We start from the raw sequence: 13,735 nt of genomic DNA, 5'->3' as shown, positions 1-13,735 counted from the left end.
CGGCTGCAGGAAGAGGATGTCCGGGTGGGGAGCGCGGGGTGTGCAGGGAGACGCTCGTCCTCCGAAGTGGGGAGACACGGCTCCCCTTCCTGCGCACGGCCAACACGGCGCTCGGGGCTGGTTTCCCTGGGGCCCGCGCGCCTCCCGGGGTGATCCTGCAGACTGTACTCCTGGGGATAGGGTGGGACCTGGAGCCCCTCTCTGGGAGGCTCAGGAGGCCGAACTCATCTGCAGTGGAGTCTCTGCCTGCTTCCTAGTGTGGTTGCCGGGCTGGTGCCTGCTGGGGCGCCCGCTGTGGCCGCCGAGGGCGGGGCACCTTCCAGAAGCTCTTTCCGAGAAACAGGCGGAGTTGCTGAAGCGAGCCTCCTCTGACTGTCTGTGTGTCTCAGGTGTCGCGGGCCGTGCAGTGGCTGGTCTCCCACTGCCCCTGTTCCCTGGACCTTTGCTGCCAGACCCTCATTCAGTACGTGGAAGACGGCGTTGGGCGCGAGTTTAGTGGCCGGTTTTTCCGTGACAGAAGAGAGAGGCGGCAGGGCGGCCTGGCCTCACAGGAGCCCGGAGCCATCATCGAGCTGTTCAACAGTGTGCTGCACTTCCTGGCCTCCCTGGTGTCTTCTGAACAGCTCTGCGACCTGTCCTGGCCTGTCACTGAGTTCGCCGAGGCGGGGGGCAGCCAGCTGCTCCCACACCTTCACTGGAACGCCCCGGAGCACCTGGCCTGGCTAAGGCAGGCTGTGCTCAGCTTCCAGCTGCCCCAGATGGACCTTCCGCCCCCGGGGGGTGCGTGCTCACGAGGAGGGGTCCTGGCTGGGGGGGAATGTGGACAGCCGAGCCTCCTGTTTCCTTTCTTACTGTACTGAGTCTGGCAGGTACTGGGCACTGGCGTGAGCTTCGTGTGTCCTCCTCCCCCGTCCCCACGCTGTGCCTGCTCGCACCTGCCCTTCGCTTCAGGAGTCAGGGTTGAGGCTCTCTGTATGGGGGGGGCGCTTGGCTCTTTCCCACCAGTAGAGCAGTCTGTGGGTGTCCGCACAGCCCAGGGAAGAAGGTGGTGAGTGGTGTCGGGAGGGATCCTTAACCCAAGGCCTGTGGTTTTGGAATTGACAGCAGGTCCTGTTCTGCCTCTGGCACAGGGTGTGGGGGCAGATGCTCTGCCCTCCCTCAGCCGCTGTGGTTCTCTTGTTTTTAGATTCGAAGGCAAACTTGTCAAATACACAGTTGTCTTTCTCTAAGAAACTAGAGGGAGCACCTTTCGTGTAGTGGCTTTCTGTACTTTGGCCAAACCCTGTAACTGAGGAGGTGCTTTCTCTGCAGCGCCCTGGCTCCCCATGTGCTCCATGGTCGTCCAGTATGCCTCCCAGATCCCCAGCTCTCGCCAGACGCAGCCCGTCCTCCAGTCCCAGGTGGAAAACCTGCTCTGCAGAACCTACCGCAGGTGGAAGAGCAAAAGCCATTCCCTGGACCCGGGGACGGGGCCCTCGGTGGCTGACCTCCCATGGGACGATGTCATTGCTTTGTGCATCAACCACAAGCTGAGGGACTGGACGCCCCCCAGGCTTCCTGTCACAGCAGGTAGTTAGCACTCGATGCTGTGGGGTCACATCAGTGACTTCCAGGTGACTGGAAACACTGGGAGGAGCTAGGAATGTTCCAGGAGAACCTGGACCTACCTCCCTGAAGTGGGCCCCTAGGCTGGCTCGAAGTTTGATTTTGGTGACTGAGTACTTAGACTGGCCATGCCATAGTCTGGACGTGAATCTGTCTGAGCCTTAAATGACCCACAGATGTTGGGGCGTATTTGGTTAAGCTTGGGAGTCACATAATTTTGTGACTTTAATTAATCAGTAGGGCTTGTCCTTAAATCGGTGTATTTAAACAAATTTCAAGCAATCACTTGTTGCTCTTTTGATATTTTCTCATTTGCTTCGTGCTGTTTTTTCAGAGGCTCTGAGTGAAGATGGTCAGATATGTGTATATTTTTTTAAAAACCACTTGAAAAAATATGATGTTCCTCTGTCATGGGAACAAGCCAGAATGCAGACCCAGAAGGAGCTACATCTGAGCCAGGAGCGGTAAGATCTGTGCCCATTGTGTATCTGTCCTGACAGGCAGCAGAACAAACTGCATTATTCTCCTCCAGAGTGCATAGAACGTGAATGTTCTAGCCCACTGTGTGTATATTCTGACAAGTACTCGAGGAACAGGTAATCACTCTTCAAACACGTCATTTATCAGACAGACCTGACTCTGAAGGCGTAACGCAGCCAGGAGAGTGTAGACAAAAGAAAGCTGACATCTCATCTGACTTAATAAACCTGGTTCAAAAGTACTGACTAAAACGTGTTAGCACATATAATCTTGTACCTAAAAAAATTCACGAAGAGGCTTTATCCCAGGATAAACCACATCAATAGAAATCAACTCATTTTATTTGCTGTCAGAGCAGAAAAACAGTGATCATTTCAGTGTTTAAATGCTTTTCTTTTCTTTCTCTTTCTTTCTTTCTTTTTTTTAAGATTTTATTTATTTATTTGACAGAGAGAGATCACAAGTAGGCAGCGAGGCAGGCAGGTGTGGGGGGAGGAAGCAGGCTCCCCGCTGAGCAGAGAGCCCGATGCGGGGCTCGATCCCAGGACCCTGAGATCATGACCTGAGCCGAAGGCAGAGGCTTTAACCCACTGAGCCACCCAGGTGCCCCTAAATGCTTTTCTTAAAATTTATACCCTCCTACCTCAATTTATACTCATTCCTAAAAAAATTTCTTATCAAACTCGGGTAAAATAATTCCTTAGCTTGATAAGGCTTTCTACCATAAACCTACTAAGAGAAGAAAATGCTTCTTGCTTAGCCATTAGAAGCACTGATGTCAGAACCAGCCTGAGCTGCCCCTGATGTCACTTTTCACTGTTGTCCTGGAAATGTCCAGTTCAGGGACACAGATAAGATGACATAAATATGGAAAGGTAGGAGGAACTGTCATTTCCACACAGTAGAACTGTCAGTTCAGGAAAATCACTAGTTACACCCTTGAAGGTTCCATCCTTCAGAGCTCAGCAAGGTGATCAGACAGACAGGCCTCCAGCAGATGAAGATTGCCGTTCACCGCAGCGACAAACCCCTAACACAGGGACATAAACTGGCCCAGGAAAGGCACTAAACCCCTGTGAAAGGAGCTCTCAGGGCCCTGAAGGTGCAGAGAAAACCTGAATAAATGAGGGACCGGCTAGCTTTGATGGACACTGCAGTGCTGTAAAGACGTCCGTTCTTAAACTGTAACGTCAGGGCATTTCTAATCAAAAACCCGAAAGGATTTATACCCCTGGTCTTGACAAGTTAATTCTGAAATTCAGAATGTGTAGCAGTTGTTGAGAAAATTTTGAGTTAGAATAACAAGGAGGGTCTGCCGTGCCTGCTACCAGAACACGCGGTAGAGTTCCAGCAGACAGAGATCGGGGAGTCCGGAAACAACCACGCGTGACGAAGCACCGTGCCGTACCAGTGAGAAGAGGACAGACACTGACATCTGTTCAGGAAAAATAGTAGATCCCCTTTCTCCCACTGTTTGTGAGATGACTTACACGCATTTAGGAGCTCAATGTAAAATAAGGACTTCGCCAATATTAGGGAAATAGAGACCTTGTTGCTAACCCTGGGAGGGGAAGCCAAACTCCGAGGAGAGAAGCTCCGAGCGTGTAGTTGCTCAGCAGAGAAGGGAAGCCTCGTCGTAAGGCAGAGGCTGCCCTCCCACTGTGCCCAAGCCTGACCCCCCAGGGAAGCCAGAAATAGGCAAGGTCTGGGACTCTGTCTACACCCGCACTCCTGATGCTGGAGGAACCCTGTCTCTTTCTTGACCATAACCATTTCACAACATGTACTTACAGTTTGGGGATAAAGTCTTTTCATCCTGCGAACAAGTTTCCGGCTCCGTTACTGCACATGCACCGCAAAGGGAAGAGGAATGTGGAACGTAGCCCAGAGCGGGTGGTTCCCAGTACCCAAGGTCTGGTGTGCGGAGCCTCTGCCCAGGAGCTCCTGGCGCAGTGTCTGTCCCGGAGTCTGCTGCTGGAGAAGGAGGAGAGCAAGAGGTAAAGTCTGGTCGCTTCTGTTTACTGGATCCTTCAGGCTGCTTCCTGCGGGGTTAGTGAGGACCCCAGCGACGGGGCTTGGCTTGAAAAAGGCCAGGCGGACATGTGAAGTACCGGCTCCTTGAAGGCAGAGGCAGGGCCTCAGTATGTCTTACGCTGTTTCTTACTGGAAATCGTTTCATTTACTGTTCATTATTGAGTCAGTCCCAAGTTTTCTGGTGGGAAGAAGGTGCGGCTGGCTTCTGGAGTGTCTTCCATGGCTAGTGAGTGCCGAGTGTGTGGCCGGCACCAGCTCTCTGCGTTTGGCAAGCCGGAGGCTGCTGGGGCGTTGTGGCACGCGGCAGACCCTCCCCTGTGTCTCCCGCCCCTGTGGTTATGGTCTCCGAGGGAGCCAGGAAGAAGGCAGTTTACAAGGCGGCCCCTACTCCACCCCCGACCCCCAGCAGCCTCCCTGGGTCTGCCTTATCACCAAGGGTAGCCTCGCCCCTTGCCTGGGATTCCGTCTCCCACCCACGCGGACACTCTGGTGAGCGTCCCTCTCTGTTGTGTCCCTTCGCCCGCTAGCACCGAGACCGGGAACCATGCCTGAGTTTCTGCTCCCTTGACTGTAAACTCAGAACAGTGTGGTCCTCACTTCTTTTCTCAGTCTCTCCTGACCAGCCCCCCCACCTGCACGTCTGCTCTGGTCAGGGTCACTGCAGCCTGCACGCGGCTGAGCTGAGCATGAACCTGTCCCCAGCAGTGGTCTCTCCCTCCTTGCTCCCGGGAGGCCCCGCGTCCCTTTCCTGCCCAGCTGGCAACTCCCCCAGGACTCTCCCGGTTCTTCCTGGCCCCCCACACTCCCGCCTGACTCCCCAGTGAAAGCATCCAGTTTCATGGATTTTTAAATAACATCAGTATTCTGACAACTCCAAATTCATATCTCAACCCCTGAGTTCTCGGAAATCCAGAGACGAATATCCAGCTGGTTTCTTGAAATCTTCCTTAGTGACTTTAGGATGCCTGATAGGCATCTCAGTGCTAACATCCCAAATCTAATTCCCAGATTTCTCCCAAGCAGCTCCTCCTTCGATGGTTGTCTGCGCTGGAGGGGCTTCGTCCTGCCGCTGCCCGGCCGGATGTCTTGGAATTAACCCTCCACCGTCAGTTCATCCATAAATCCTAGTTTCTCTATGAAAAATAGATTCAAAATCGGACCATTTTTTGTAGTGGGCTGTGGTCTAGTCTTGGCAGACCCAGTGTGAGCCTTTCAGGTGTGACCCCTTGGATCATAACCTTCCAGTGGCTTCCTCTCCAACCAAAGGCAGAATCCTCATGAGCCGGGCAGGCCCCGCATGAGCTGCATCCCGTTTCCCTTCTGATCTCGCTGCTCCGTCAGCTTTCCAGGCAGGGCACAGCCAGGCTGGCGTGTTTGCTGCTCCTTTTGCCTGTACTTGGCCACCTTCCTGATATCCCCATGGCTCACCTGTACTCCCGTCCAGTCTGTGCGCAGATGTCTGCTGCTTAGGGAGGCCCTCCTTGGCCGTCCCCCCGAACCTTCTGGTCATATCCCTGCTTTGTCTTTCTCACCTTCAACCACATTTCCCTCACCTTGTATTCCTCTCTCTCCTCACTGAAGTATAAGCTGCTTACAGCCAGGCCTTGCGTGTACCAGGTCCCTAGAATGCGGTCTGGTGTTTGGTGGGGGCATGAGAAAAACATGGTTGGAAGAGTGAATGCATGTGCTGTGATTTCCAAAGTAGATTTTCCTAGGTCAGTATCATTTCAGCAGTTGGTTCAGATTGTTTTTCTTAAAAAGACAAGTGTGTGGAGTGAAAAACTCTGAAATGTGTTAGGTGGCCGTGGGATATTATTTTGAGTTAATTTTAACTGTAAGCATCAGTCCATACGTTTGGATAATCTACCAAGAGATAAGCATCACTGGGGCGCCTGGCCGGTGCAGTTTGCTAGGCATCGGATTCTTGATTTGGGCTTGGGTTATGGTCTCAGGATTATGGGTCCGAGCCCCATGTTGGGCTCTGCACTCATTGCAGGCTTGGTTTGGGATTCTCTCTCCCTCTGCCTCTTCTGCTGGTGTGCTGTCTCGCTAAGATAAATAACTCTTCAAAAAAGGAAAGAGAGAGAAGAGTTACTTATAAACCAAAATAAGCCAGAGAAAATGAACCAAATGAGAGAATTATGAGTAATGTTGAGTAACAGCCAAAAGCGTTTTTTTACATAAATGCCACCTTTTCCATTAGATCTAATTTGGGCTTATAGATTAAAGAGAAGATTAAAAATGTTAAGAATATGGTTCTGCTTCTCAGTTGATGTCATAACTTTGTTCTGTCCTTAATAAGTGAAGCTTTAAAAAATTAGGAGTAGGGGCACTTGGCTGGCTCAGGTGGTGAAATTGATTTTAGGATTGTAAATTAGAGTCCCGTGTTAGTTGTAGAGATTACTTAAAATCTTAAAAAAAAAAAGTTTATAAGAGAAAAGTGAATGGTAGTTAAATGTTTTCTCCCTCATTCTCAAATGCTTTAGGTTTGAAGATCAGCTTCAGCAGTGGTTGTCTGCAGACTCCGGAGTGTTTACGGGTTCGAGGTCCCTTCCGCTCTACCTTCCTCAGACTCTGGTGTCTCTGCCTCACACTATTGAACCTGTGATGAAGACAGTGACCACGGCCAGCCCTCAGGTGGGAGGAGAGTACATTTGGCATTTGAATTAGAATTCAAGACTGAGGGAATGGCTGGGAAAAGTAACGTCTCCATTCGTCGTACGGCATTGTGATGACCAATAAATGATCAGGTTGAATAAGATATTTTCTTAAACTTATCTGTCAGTGTTCTAGAGGCCCAACTAATTCTGTGTTCCTACTTGTGAAATGAAGGGAGAGCGGCATTAAAACTGAACAAACCCGTAACTGTTGGCTGGCAAGCGGTGAGGGCATTGAGAATAACCGAGGTGATGATGGTGGCTTCTGTTTGTGCACATCATGTCCAAGCCTTGGCCTCACCCCAAACTTCCTTTCTGGGATTCACTTTCCCTGAGGAAAATTAATGAATGAGGAAGGTAAAAATCACAGATGTCAGGGCTCACCCAGAGGTGTCCAGCTGCTCTTCAAAGCCAGACTTGACTGGCTCCAGAGCTCGGCGTCCTTCCGCCTCACCATCCTCCGCCAGTGGTAAAAGAAGCAAAATAGCGTTTTCATCATAGATACGTAATGCTGGACAGGTAGAAAGTATGCTCCTGGACTGGCTTTTGGAAGCCCTTTAATAGGGGAGAAAAGCAAATTCAGATGACGTGCTGTTTACATTGATCATTTGGCAGATTCCTTAAAAATATCTGTACACGTTCACTTAACAGTTTTGCCCTAAAGAAACTATGATACATAACAAAAATTAACAGGTTTTTTTTGTTTTGTGTTTTGTTCACTGTAGTGTTGATCATAAAAGTGGAAACTAGATGTCCAAAGATGAGAGTCTGGCTAAGCTATTACAGGTCATGTGATGGAGTAGCTCATAGGCCTCCATAGTGATATTTTGTAGAAATGACTGACACTGAAAGTCGTTGAAGATACAATCTGAAGGTAACACTCCATGTGCAGGTGACAGCAGCTGTAGACGTGTGTGCTGGAAGAGGCTGGAAGGATGCAGAGGCTAAGAGGCGTGTTTGTTGAGCCCAGTAGATACCAGATGAAGTTTCTAACATGAGCCAGATCTGCTGCCCTTAAAGAGAATATATTTGGGTTTATGGATATCCCCAAACTATTTTTAGGTTCTTTTTTATTTAAATAGAACGAAAGGACAGGGGAGCAGCTGCAGTTGTCAGAGGCAACGGGCACATCTGTGAGCGAAAGGCTGAAGCACCTGGAAAGGCTGATGCAGAGTTCAAGGGAAGAAGAAGTTGCCTCTGAGCTCCATCTCTCTGCACTGCTGGACATGGTGGACATTTGAGCTCCTGGACCTGAGAGAGGGAACGTCTCCAGAAGATTTTTGCTTTTACTCAAAATAATGTTATTCTCAGATGCTTGATGCACTGTTGGAAATGTGATTATTAATCATGCGAATAAACCATTTGAATGTCTAATGAGGCCTTTCCTAGTTTTCAGAACGAAAGGCTCTTTTCTCTAGGGTAGTGTCTTTGATATTGTTATGTTTCATCTCCTCAGACTGTCACCCACCAACATATGGCCTGAGGGAGTTTGCAGCTTGCATTTCTGTGTGTCTCATTCCTTGTCACAGCAAAGCTGCAGTCACTGATAGGCCAGACATCAGTAATACAGGGGAGAATAAAGCACAGGAGCTGGGCTCGCCAGGCCCACTTTGCTTACATGAGAGAGCCAACTGTACACGTACCTAGGGATCAGAGGAGGTGCAGGGGGCATGTCCCTGCCCTGGAAGCAGTGGGAGACAAGAGGACTGGGTGGAGGAGAGAGCAGAGTTCCTGGAGAGGAGTGCAGGGCAGGGCTGGGGACGGTGGCATGTGGCTGAGAAGATGCCATGGAAACCCAGAGGTGCCAGCTTCGTCCTGCTGCCCACTGACGGCAGAGGCCGGACCACGGAGACCCTTGCTGCGTGACCCTGCGTGCTGTGGGAATCTGTTAGAGGAAAGTGATCAGGTCACAGAGTTTTTAAAATTGATTATTTAAAAGTTTTATTTATTTGAAATAGCAATCGAGAGTGCAGGGAAGGGGCGGAGAGGGAGAAGCAGGTCCCCGCTGAGCAGGAAGCCTGATGCAGGGCTCGATCCCAGGACCCTGGGGTCATGACCTGAGCTTAGCTGACCGAGCCACCCAGGTGCCCCCACATATTCGGTTACAAATGGCCTATGGGGATGGTCAGCAAGACCAGCCAGGAATCTTGGAAGGGGTGCTGCAGCCGTGTAGGTGAAGAAGGAAGGGCACGATCATGAGTTTGCTGGCAGCTGGTGTGAAGGAATAAATCTGAGCCATCCGCAGGAGGCCTTGTTTTTACATTGACTTGTTTTCCGTGTTCTTATTACGGTTTACCCGGAACTTTCTGCCCTAAGTGTAAAGCTCCTTCTGACACTTAGAGTGTACACCGCCTAACGGCTAGTTCGCTTTCTTATGGAGATGACCCGCCGGGAAACACCCCTCCTTCTGCCACCACGTAGGTACTCCCTGTACTCTCAGTCCTGTGTCTCCCTCTTCCCTTCCTCGCTCTCGTTCCGATGGAGCCCGTTCTCCAGCAGCCCCGTGAACTCGAGGATCTTGTCTTTCTTTCTGCCCTTACATTCGACTCATCATTTGAAGGGAAATAGAACTTTCGGTTGGTGATCATTTCCCTGTGGTTTGGTTTTTTGTTGCTGGAAGTTTTACAGATCATCTCTGTCCCTGGTGTTGTTTCTCAACAACATGCTTGATGCTTGCTCTCCCCTCCCTGTTACCCACGCATATTGTCGCCCTGAGCACCCAGTAGGCTTCCTTCCCCAGTGGTTACGGCTATGTGACACACTACCCCACACATACAGAGTAGCTTAAATTTGGGAAGGATTAGCCGGGGCAGCTTTCTTTTGGGATTTTTCATAGAGTTGTAGTCAGGCATCAGCAGGGGCTGCAGGCACCCGAGGGCTTGACTAGTTTGGATGTCCAGGACAAGTTCCCTCACATGCTTGGCAGGTGACGTTGCTCTGTTGGCTGGGGGTGGGGGTCAGCTGGGCTTTCAACCTGAGTAGCCAATATGTGACCTCACTATGTGGCTTGACTTACTCACAGCCAGGTGGCATCAGGGTAGTGAAACTTCTTACACGGAATCTCCGTGAACAAAGGGCAAGCCCAGCTTTGGAACTCCTGCGGGGTAACTTTCACAGCACTGTATTACAAGCGTCTGATTGCACATGCAAGGGACGGGACAAGATACCCTTTCTCGATGGGGACGAGTGTTAAGATCACACTGTACAACAGCCTGTGAGATGGGAGGTGTTGGAGGATCTTCTGTTTTGTTTGAGAGAGAGAGAGAGAGAGTCCCAAGCAGGCTCCACTCCCAGTGCAGAGCCTATTGCAGCGCTCGATCTCACAACCCTGAGATCAGGAGCAAGAACTGGACGCTCAACTGACTGAGCCACCCGGGCACCCAGCAGGAATCTTTAAAAAACAACCTGCCATGCTTTTTCGGTCTGGAAAATTATCCACCGATGCTGGAGTTTTGAGATTATTTGATATATTCCTCCCCTCCACTATTTCCCTTTGAAACTCCTCTAATGTTCGGACGTTTGGCCACCTGGACCGATCCTTGAATGTCCTCTCCCTCCTTTCCGTCCTCCGTCTCTCCCTGTCCTCCGCTCCGATCTTCCTCGTCTGAGAGAGACCAAAGCTGGGGCAGCGGGTGAGGCAGACTCCCGCTGAGTGGGACGCCCGGTGGCGCGGCTCCGTCTCAGAACCTCGTATCATGACCTGAATCAAAGGCAGAGGCTTAACTGACAGGCACCCAGGTGCTCTGATCCTCTATTTTTTTTTTCTTTTTTAGAGATGCAAAATATTTATTTTTAAAAAAGATTTATGTATTTTAGAGAGGGAAAGAGCATGAGCAGAAGGGGGAGGGAGAGGGAGAGAGAATCTGAAGCAGATTCTACACCCCATGTGGAGCAATGCAGGGCTCAGTCTCACAACCCTGAGATCATTACCTGAGCTGACTGCAGGAGTCAGACACTTGATCAACCATACCACCGAGGTGCCCCAAGATGTAGAATATTTCTATCACCCAATAAATATTTCCTCTGGGTTTTTTTGCAGTCCCTTCCCAGCCAGTCCTCTGGTTTTCTTTGCTCCTTTATTTTTTATCCTATCCTAAAATTTCCCTTTTATATTCCTGTTGAGTGACTTTTACAATCTGTTGCTATATATTTTATTCCTGAGAGTCTTTTATCTTAATGTTTCTTATTTACTGAACCCTAGTCATTCGTTTATTCAATATATACTTCTAGAACGTTTACTGTGTGTAGGCATTATTCCAGGTGCTGGGGAAATGGCGACAGATTTCAAGCCCCACGGAGACGGGCAATAAACAAGATAAATAGGCAAATTGTTTGATGTGTAATTGGTGGTAAGTCATGAGGAAAATGAGGGAAAGTGTGTCAGATGGTTCTTGTTTCAGGGGCGTAACATCCTACCCCGGAGGACATGTTTTTGTCAAAGTCCTTTTACACATCTTGCACCATCTCGATGTCTCAAAATTTCCTTTTTTGATGTGTTTTGTTGTCTTTCGTCATAGAGGCTTTCCTCAAATGTCTGGCTCACATGGAGGATGGGGGCTCTGAGGAGCTTGTTGGAAGCTCTGTTCAAGCCTGTCAGCTGACAGGCTTCTTCACTTACCCACTGGGTCTCAGATGCCAATGTTGGCAGGACTTCTGGGGGGCCCTTTGCTCCAGCAAAATCCTCTTCTTATTGCCTGAGGCTGTATGGCTGAATGGAAGAAGCAAGACTGGGCTCCTCCAAGAGTGTAAGACGTTCACTCGTCCCCCTTTTTCAGTGGCCCTCTGTGTCTGGTCCCTGAGTTCACGCCTGCTCCGACTCCGTTGTTAGATGTGATCAGACAACTTGTGACTGCTAAGAGCAATCTTAGGAAATGTGAAGAGAAGAGTCCAGTGGCAGAGTTTTCTTTTCTTTTTTTTGAGAGTAAGGGATCTATCACCCTAACGTTTATTCAAAGGTCTTGCAATTTCTGCACCTTCCTTGGGTTTTTTTTTTTAGCAAGAATGGTCTTTTCCTGATGGCTTCATGCCCATATACAGGTTTCTGCTTTTCTCCGGCTTGCTAGGTCAGTTATTCCTCCTTACATCACAGCCTCTAGAATTTTATTGATCTTTTAGTCTCCTGGTATCTCCTCTCCCATTACTTTACGTGAGTTTTTATCTTCTATTACTTAACGGAAGTAGAGTTTAGATGGGAAATGGAAGTCAGTGCTTGTGCTCAGTCTGACATATTTAACTGGAAATTTCCTCCTAAAAAAACTCAGCATTCTGCCGCCAGGCTTTTGTCTTCCCATTTTCTAAGAGTGCTCCCATCAGTCAGCGACCAGTTGTCCAACCACATCTAATCATCACTTCCAAGTGCTCATTTTACAATTCCTCCAGAACCTCTACAAAGACTATGGTGTCTTCACGTGGCTTCCCTGACTCCACGTTCCTCTGGTTTTTCTCCTGGTTCTCTGGCCAATCCTGAACTGGAAACTATTGGTGCCCCAGGGCTCATCCTGAAAATCTTTTCTTTGCAATACTCTCTGGTTGATCTTGTCCAATCTTATGTTTTCAGACATCACCTAAAACTAGGGATCTCCTAAATCCCTCTCGCTGTTCTTGTCCTCTCGAGCACCAGCCCACTCCAGTGTACCTACTTGCATGTTTCCCATCCAAGTACTAACCAGGCCCAACCCTGCTTAGCTTCCGAGATCAGACGAGATCGGGCGCGTTCAGGGTGGTATGGCCGTAGACCCTACTTGCATGTTTAATAGCATGTTTTAATGTCTCCCCAATCTAAGCTGAAATTTCCCCAACACCTTTTCTACTTTTTACATGACACCATCTTATGCCCAGTCGTTCATGCCAAAAACTTTGGAGTCTTTTGTACGCAGTTCATTGAACAAGCTGGAATCGGGAGGGGGCAAGTAGAGAGAAGCATTATTTTCTCCCATGACCGTCCGTAGACACTCTGATCTGTGAATTCTCAGATGGATTTTTACATTTTTCCTTTCCACAATGCAAAAAAAAAGTTATTGGGGCGCCTGGGTGGCTCAGTGGGTTAAAGCCTCTCCTTCGGCTCAGGTCATGATCCCAGGGTCCCGGGATTGAGCCCCGCATCGGGCTCTCTGGTCAGCAGGGAGCCTGCTTCCCCTTCTCTCCGCCTGCCTCTCTGCCTGCTTGTGTTCTCTGTCGAATTAATAAATAAAATCTTTTTAAAAAAGTTACTTTGCTCATAGAAAATCCAGTCCAGTAAAATATCAAAACTCAAACTGTGCTCCAGTTGAAACCTCCTTCTCCCCTGGCTTTGCCAGACTCAGGGTTTGAGATGTCCATGTTGGCTGGAGCCCGAATTCCCACCGAATTCTCTGCGTTTGGAGACAAACGTCCGTGTGTTTTCTGCTCCCAGGAGGTCCGGGTTGGTGAGCGCGGAGGACGGCCGGGTCAAGTGCGCCGGGGCAGGCCTGGTCTCACGGCCCGGGCTGTGCGGCGCTCGGCTGCGGCAGGCCCAGCGGCAGGGGTCTGGTGCGGGTGGGTCAGCGCCGCGCTCTGGAGGGCGGGTCCAGGCGTGTCCTCCAGACTAGCCCTTCGCCCCGGAAGGCTGGTGCGTGTGTCCTCTGAGCGCCGTGTGTTCGTCACCGGCTCCTGAACCGGGACACGAGGCGGCCAGCGTCTCGACCGTCGCGAACCCGGCATCCGTTCAAGGTCCGGCCGCAGGGGCCGCGGCCCGAAGAGCGCGCCCGCAGCCTGTGTCAGGGCTCGTGCGGCGCGCCGCGGGCGTCGGTGCGGGGTCGGTGCGGATTCAGTGCGGGGTCGGTGCTGACGGTGGTATGGGGTCGGTGCGGGCGTCGGTGCGGGGTCGGTGCGGATTCAGTGCGGGGTCGGTGCGGGCGTCGGTCGGTGCGGGTGTCGGTGTGGACGGAGGTGTGGGGTCGGTGTGGGCGTCGGTGCGGACGGTGGTGCGGGGTCGGTGCGGG

At 50.5% G+C, this 13,735-nt stretch overlaps 1 protein-coding gene across 2 annotated transcripts in view; it reads left to right on the top strand.

Annotated features, from left to right (window-relative positions):
• MCM3AP (minichromosome maintenance complex component 3 associated protein) overlaps window positions 1-8,150 on the top strand; it is a 48,806-nt gene extending 40,656 nt beyond the window's left edge. Inside the window, exons 24-29 of one of the 2 annotated variants that reach the window (XM_059392556.1) lie at window positions 390-780; window positions 1,312-1,569; window positions 1,940-2,069; window positions 3,879-4,082; window positions 6,606-6,756; window positions 7,859-8,150. In XM_059392556.1, the coding sequence (XP_059248539.1) occupies window positions 390-780; window positions 1,312-1,569; window positions 1,940-2,069; window positions 3,879-4,082; window positions 6,606-6,756; window positions 7,859-8,017 (1,293 nt within the window). In that variant the 3' untranslated portion in view covers window positions 8,018-8,150. The other variant, XM_059392557.1, reaches the window with a different exon arrangement.
• Window positions 8,151-13,735: the final 5,585 nt, after the last annotated feature.

Source organism: Mustela nigripes, chromosome 2, assembly GCF_022355385.1.
Source record: "Mustela nigripes isolate SB6536 chromosome 2, MUSNIG.SB6536, whole genome shotgun sequence".
Taxonomy (NCBI): Eukaryota; Metazoa; Chordata; class Mammalia; order Carnivora; family Mustelidae; genus Mustela; species Mustela nigripes.
The sequence above is the reverse complement of the archived record's forward strand: the minus strand, read 5'-3'. Positions and strand labels throughout refer to the sequence as shown.